General features: G+C 57.0%; 1 protein-coding gene across 1 annotated transcript; it reads right to left on the reverse strand.

Moving 5' to 3' along the window:
* Positions 1 to 1,415: 1,415 nt before the first annotated feature.
* On the reverse strand, positions 1,416 to 7,484 carry DUSP3 (dual specificity phosphatase 3; the record flags this gene model as incomplete). The annotated part of the gene is made up of 3 exons (XM_004707203.4): positions 1,416 to 1,786; positions 4,013 to 4,239; positions 7,363 to 7,484. Coding segments are annotated over 3 exons (549 nt in total), but the record flags the coding sequence as incomplete, so codon positions are not given.

Genomic DNA, 7,484 nt, shown 5'->3' on the forward strand with positions numbered 1-7,484 from the left:
CTGACTTCCGCCCTCGGGTCTAAGAATAGCAACCGAGACAAAAAGCAGTTCGTGCAAGTGGCTTGGGCCCGCCAACACTATAATTCAGCATAAAACCCTTGTAATTCTCCAAATGGTGGGGTTTTAAATAGGCCGGGCTTCAACACCCTGTGTTCTAATAAAAGCAAGCGACAGCCAGGCCCAAGGTTTTGCTCCTGAAGCATTGGATGCGCCAGGAAACAGGTTCAAGTTGAGGAATCGGGCGCGGGCACTCGGAACTCAAGCCTTCCCGAGAGCCAGCCAATACGCTGTGGACTGAGGACAGGGGAACTGGTTTGCTCGGCAGGCCTCGGTTCAGGTATATTTAATCCTAAGGAAATCCTTGAGTCTCTCTGGGCATTTCTATGCTCTGACCACTAGCAGTCAGTCGTCCCTGCCCCACTGGCTTCAGACCAGCGGTGTCAATGGGGTCGGTGTCTGCCCGCAGCAGTACCCCACACTTGACCCCCCACCCTCCACATGCATGTCCCCCCTTCGTACCAGACCACATGATGTCCTTAGTGGCCCTTTGTGCTCATGTTACATGTTAATCGCACTCCTCATCTGTCACCGGAAGTCATGGCAATCGTGGGGACGTAGACTAGCTAGATTCCAAGGACACTTTTAGGTTAAAATAGCGCGTGCAAGATGAAACCATGTAGTTCGAGGCATCATTATTATTGCGTAAAAACAACAGTTCTGACTGGGAACCATTCAAAGGCTCCCGGCTACCCAGTCGGTTGGAACTCACAGCGACCTTCTAGGACAGGCTAGAACTGCCCCCGTGGGTTTCTGAGACTTGACCTCTTTCTTAGGTGGAGCAGTTGCTGGGGTTGGAACGGCTGATCTTATGGTTAGTGGTTCACTGTGCAGTCCACTAGCCTACCACGGCTCCCTTCGAAGGTTCAAGTAAACTGGCATGGAATCTTACCCTTGCAGGTATACTGATACAGGTGAAAGTTTTTGGTGTGTTATAACTAATTACAGGGATCGCTTTATAAAAAATAATCCAAAATTTCTGCTGAAACACTGCACACGTTTCTACCGTCATTTTGGTGTCACCCCCTAATGTCACTGCGGATCCACACCCCCCTGCACACCCTTAGTCATGCCACCACTAGCGAATTGGCCCCACCTGGGAGCAGGGTGAGGCGGGCTGTGAGATCGGGGTTCAGCTGTGTGGCGGGATTGAGGGGCCCGGAGTTAGAGTTTCTTCCCTTGAGTCCTGACTCAAGCGGGAACCCGGCAGGAGGACGAAGGTCATGACGGGCCCCTGGGAGTCCACAGGGCTCCTGTCCTGGGTGACTGGGGAGACGGGAGCATGCCGCAGGTCCACCCCGCTGGGCCCCCACTGGGGAAAAACATCACAAGGTACAGGAAGGAGACACACCAGGGAGCAGAGGGCGGCTTCTCAGCCAGCGACTTTATGTGCTCCTGAGGGGGGCGGTGGCAAGTGGCTGGTGATGCTAAGAGTAGGGTACACTGTGATTCCTAAACATGGCGGCTGGGGCCACTCCCCCGGGGCCTCCCCTGTCGGCCTCCGCGGGAGAGGCGGGAGAAGGCCCGGGTTACAATTTCCCCTCCTTGACTAGCCTGTCATTGAGGTGGCAGAGTTGGGCCAGGAAGCCATCATTGGGGCCAATCTCACGGCTCTTCCTCACGATGCTCAGGGCTGACTTGACGTCCATCCTCTGCCGCAGCATGAGGTAGGCGATGACGAGAGTCGGGGAGCGGCTGTAACCCTCGCGGCAGTGGACAAGGACCCGGCCTGCAGGCGATGGGGGCGACAGTGTGAACCGGGCTATTCACTCACCTCCCAACTCCGGTCCACGAAGCCCTTCCCAGAAACGCCAACGAAATCCACAAGACCAAGGCCACTGCGTGAGCAGCGGCGTGGCCCGAATGGAAAACAAGCTGTGGAGGCAGCGAGGGGTGGTGTCCGAACTCTTACTCCGTGACTGGAAGCGGGTGCTGACTGGTACGACCACTTTGGAAAACGGCGTGTCGTGACCGGCCCTACTAAAGTTGAGCACACTCCTCCCGCAATGGCCCAGCAATCCCGCTCCCAGGCACCTGCCCAGCAGGAATGCGTACACATGGTCACGGCAAGAAATGTACCAGAATGTTCATGGTAGCGTGTGATGTGTGTCTTTCCCCACGCTGACCGGCACTAGTCATCTCCACTCTTCTAGGGTGAAGCTGGCTGCTTTTCGGACTTTATTCCCCTGGAGTTCATCAAATCTCACAGGCTCCGCACTGCCGTGACTCCTTCAGGCTGCAGACACCCGTGGAAGTTCAGGGGTCCTGGGACCCCTGTAATTCTGACCAACTAGCTCCAAGCTCAGGGGCTCCCACTTTCCCCTCAGCTCCATGAGGGGAGGGAGGGCTGTCTGTTTTTACCCCAGCACTTTGCAAGCAAACCAAGCAATCACTGGAGAGGAGATGATGGGGGGCATCTCCAGAAAAGCCTGCATGTCACAGGGAGGTCCTCTGAACCCTTGCTCAATGGGACCTGCCAAGCTGCACGGGGTAGAATCCAGTCTCCTAGGAGTGGCTTATAAGGCCAGCTTCCCAAGACTCCCAGACCTTCCCAGGCTTGCTTTCGATCTCTGTGCCTTTGCCTACCTTGTGACCTCCAATCAGAGCATCCTCTCCCAGTTGGCTATTGGGGATACGCCGTGTCATCTCTTAAGACCCCATGGCTTAGTTCCTTCGTCGGCATAGGGGTTGAGGATGCAAATACGTGAAATCCTGTGAGCCTGGGCTTATTGCTGGCTATTAACTAGTTGACCCTTCTCTCCTCACGGTGGGGACCCTGGTGGTGCAGTGAGTTAAGTGTTGGGTTCAAACCCACCAGCAGCTCCCAAGGAGAAAGATGGGGGCTGTCCGCTCCCATCGAGATTAATAGTCTCAGGGTCATAAAAGCTCATGGGCAGTCAGCTAAGGGGCAACAATTGATCTCTCCCAGCTGGGAGAGATAAGAGTGAGGAAAATCAAAGACACAAGAAAAAAATTAGCCCCGTGGACTCACATCACTCTCCACCATCCTGAGACCAGGAGAACTAGCTGGTGCCCAGCTGCTCTGAAAGGGGTCGCATTAGAAGGTCCGAGATCGAGTGGAAGAAAAATAAGGATCAAAACTCAAAATCATGACAGAGACCAGGCTTGCTGTTTGGATAGAGCCCAGCAGAACCCTAGAGACTGTGACCCTGGGACACCTTTTGGGTCTGGCGCTGAACTCACCCACTGTGGTTAAAAAAAAAAAAAAAGAGGTACAGTTTCAGAAACCCTAAGGGGGGCGTTTCAATGCCACTGGAGTTGGTGGGGCGGGCTGGGATGGAGGGTGACAAGGGCAGGATCATGAAGGGTCCACCAGGAAAGCTTCCAGACTCCCTGGCTCCCAGAGAGCCAAGAGCTATCCACTAAGGTGGCTGGAAATCATTGGGCCAAGGAGGCTGCTCAGCCCAGGATCAGTGCAGAGACCCACTAGTCGGGGGCCCAGGTCTATCTGGCCTCAATGGGTGGGGTCACACCCCCAGAGAGCTTAGGGTGGGGAGGAGGGAGCCGCTGTGGGAAGGAGCACCAGGAAAAGGGAGGAGCTGAGGGAAGCAAGCTACAAACAGGAAAGACCAGCACCCAGCTGCTCAGCCACTGCCCACCCTGCTAGTATTTCTCTCCCAGAAGGCCCCGAACTGCCGCTGCAGCTCCACTTAGCCGGGCTTTATACTCAGAGACTGCAGGAAGCCAGGAAGCCCTTTATAAAAGGTTACAAAGCAACCTTCAGGCAAAACTGAATCAAATACAAGGACCCCGGGACTGCCATCAAGGGTGACAGCCAGCTCAGGGAGCAGGGGCTGGCCCAACGCTCTCATCCTCCAAGAGAAGGGAAGCCAGGGGGTTTCCTAGTGGAAGCCAGTGTGGGTCTGTTTTCTAGGACAGTCCAGTCAAAGCCACCTCATCCCCCGCCTCCCCCTTTGGGCAGCAGGCCACTGACCATTCTTTTGTGCCAGAGCCTGGTCAATGAAGTCTGCGGCCTTTTCGAAGAAGGCGCTGAGGTTGAACTCCTGCGTGTCATTGGCCTTGATGCCCAAGTAGGTGATGCCGGAGTCCTGGTAGAAGCTGGCATTGGTGTTGACATGCATGAAGGATCTGCCCTCGGCAGCGTTCAGGACGTGGGTGATGCCCAGTTTCTGCAGCTTGGGGATGTCTTGAGCCACGGACCTGGAGAGGCGGCAGCACAGGGGATGATACATAGACCACTTGGCAGCCGCAGTGGGAAGACACTGGGGAGAACGCCAAGGAAGCCAAGGGTCGGAGCAAAGCAAGGAGCCTCTCCATGGCCCAGGCCCTGCCAGCTTCTCCCCTCCCGCCTCATCTCATGGCCCGTATCTCATAACCGGCACCTCCTCCAAATAGTCCGGGCCTGTCATGCCCTCCGTCTGGAGTCCCTTCCCCAACGATCCCGGCAAACCTGCACCCCACTCGTCTTTCACCCCTCTGCAGGGCGCCCCAATCTCCTCTCCATTCATTTGGCATCATGGCTCTCATCCTCCAATATAGTGGGGGCTAAACATGGCCCCTGGAGCTGGACCGCCCCGGGGCCCGCGTCCAGCTCAGCCACTTAGCGGCCAGTCAGCCTCATGGAAGGTATTCAACTTTGCCGTGCTTCTGTTTCCCTCTCCACCAAAACGGGGCCGAGAGATGGGTTTACCTAGGTCAGCGGTTCTCAACCTGTGGGCCGAGACCCCTACGGGGGTCAAATGACCCTTTCACGGGGGTCACCCGATTCATAACAGTAGCAAAATGACAGTGCTGAAGTAGCAAGGAAAATAATACACGAGGAACTGTGTGAAAGGGGCGCGGCATGAGGAAGGTTGAGAACCACTGACCTGGGTCTTCCAATTGTTCTGAGTCTGAAAGGAGCTTCTTGTCCACTGACGGAGCCTGACACTTCCGAGGTGTTAGCGACCATTCAAACAAGAGGCCCTCCTGGTGCGGTGGGTTAAGCATTTTACAAGGAACCAAAAAGGCCCGAGGTTCAAGCCCACCAGCCACTTAGCAAGAGAAAAGTGAGGCTGTCAGCCCTGGCCACAGAAACGACAGCCATGGGGTTTGCTATGAGCGGGACCAGGCTCCGTGGCAACGGGTCTGGTGTGAGGGAACTAGTGGGACACTCTGCTGGTGGCTGGCTGGCTGGTGGCAAAGTCCAGCCTGGGAGCTCCTGGCCAGAGAAGCCTTGGCTGTTTCCGGTCCGTAGCCCCAGCACCTACTACAGGAGCGCTGCGCAGGTAAATATGAATGAGTGGGTGAATGAGTGAAGAAGGAAATTGTCACATGCCAGGCAGGCTGTGTCCTTCCTTAGATCAGCAAGTGCAGCAGCCCCCTCCCCACCGTCAGGGTGGACTCTCTGTGTCACCCTCCACCAGGCGGAACCAAGGCAGTTGTGAACTGCTGGATCAGCACAGGCAGGTGGCCGTCATTCCATCGACAGCAGTTCCCTAGATCAAGCGGCAGTCCCCACTGTCCCTTAGACGGGACAGGGTCTGGATTGCCCCGCCCTGCAGCCCCGCAGGAAGGAAGGATGGCTGGTCCCAACAGGACAACAGGACACAGGACAGAGGAAGGATGTGAAGCTCACACAGGTCAGGATACCCGTGCTGCTGTCTGGACCCCACCCCTACTCCCCAAGTGCAAAATCCACAAGTCCAGAAAGCAGGGCCACACAGGCTCCATCTCTTCCCCAGAAGGCCCGAATCCTGGGCTGGCCAAAGGGGCTCCTGGCAGGGGTCGGGGTGCGGGGGTAGGGGGGTATGGTGAAGTGGCTCAGCGGATCTTCCTGGCTAATGCCACCACCACCCTTCAAATCAAGAGCAGACTTGCCTGGGGAAGGAGTGTGGTTTCTGGGGTGGACACCTCTGGCTACCACCAGCCCCGCCCGTTCACAGCCTTGATCCCCACTGGGATGTGGTGACAGCAGCCTCTTGCCAGCATGCAAATGACCCAAAATGACAGGCTTGTGCTAAGGGCCATGTGCTGCTGCCTGGGTGGTTGGATGGGGGGGACTCAGAAGTTTGCAAGCTTTTGGCTGAGATTGGGGGACACTTCACATGATTGTAAAGCAGTGCCAAGAGAAAGCCCAACCACAAAGTAACTCGCTTGAAGAATCATGCCTGTTCGCCTCGCTTCTCTAATCCCGATTCAGTCGCCACTGAATTCGCCATGATCACCACTACCCCTAAGATGCAGTGTGCAGTGCCTGAAACACAGGAGGTGCTCCACGCGGTGAGTGAATGGTTAAGATCTGTCACCCAGCAGGCTGAGACAACCCACCCACCCACCCTACAGGGCAGTCAAGGAGGGTAGACCAGAAGAGGCCCTTGCCCTCACAAGCCCTTCAACTTCCCCCTGACCACCATTTTCTCCAGGCTAAAAGGAGAGGAGGGGGCTAGTTCTGGGTTTCCAACATGCAGTGCTTTGTGAGTCGGTGCTGTCCTCCGGAGACTGGGGAAAATCCAATCTACGCCTTCCTCAGGCTGTCCCCACACGCTAATTCGATCTTTGCTTTGGTCAGCACCTCCCGAAATAGCAGGCACCAGCCCCCTCCTGTTCCTGAGAACGTCTCACTAGTCCTTTGACTCATGGGAAATGTTCCCATTTGGGCAATAGGAACTTGGAAGCAATACATGAGAAGAGCATTTCCTGGGAGCAAGAAGACTGGGAGCCTTTTCTAGGCAGAGGGTCTTAGGAGGCTCACCATGCATGGATCATTCTAGAATCCCATGTAAATCAAACCCCATCCCCAGGGCAGGGGAAAGGACAAGGGCACTCTGGCCTAGCGCTCTGGATCCCTGCCTAGGGATTTTTCCACTCGGGGGTCTAAGCTTGCAAACCCAAAGTTCCAAGCCCGCATGTGACGTCAGCCCGTTGCCATGGCAGCGAAGGCAGACTGCGCGATGACCTCATTGCCGAACCAGGCAGCTGTCACATGACGCGCGGGCAGAAGACCGACCGCAGGCGACAGAGGGCCACCTGGTCAGTGAACATAGAAGCCGGACCACGCCCGCCCCGAGGCGGGGCACCTAGCGATGGCAGCTTCCGGCCCAACGCTGAGGGGACCGAGTCAGCCCCGCCCCCCCACCCCTCCTCGTCCCCCACTCCCTCGGGCTCCGTGCACCCCGCGATCTGGAGGTCACTGCTGGTCCAGGGTGGGGCCCTTACCCCACCCCAGCCCACCCCACAGGGGAGGATTCGCCCCAGGACCCCCTCCTGGGCTCCGGAACCGGCTCTTGTCCGCGGCCCCTGCTTTCGGGTGGGCGGAGCGCGGGGCTAGTGGGGGCGACTCACGCGTTGCCCACGTAGATCCGGGGGGTGACCTCGTTGCAGGGCTGGCTCGGGAGGCTGTAGCAGCCGCTGCCGTCCGAGAGCAGGTCGTTGAGGTCCTGCACCGAGAGCTCGCACGGGCGCGC

The sequence above is a fragment of the Echinops telfairi genome, unplaced genomic scaffold (assembly GCF_000313985.2).
Source record: "Echinops telfairi isolate 266 unplaced genomic scaffold, ASM31398v2 ScPeMD7_7458;HRSCAF=8496, whole genome shotgun sequence".
In the NCBI taxonomy this organism is placed as follows: Eukaryota; Metazoa; Chordata; class Mammalia; order Afrosoricida; family Tenrecidae; genus Echinops; species Echinops telfairi.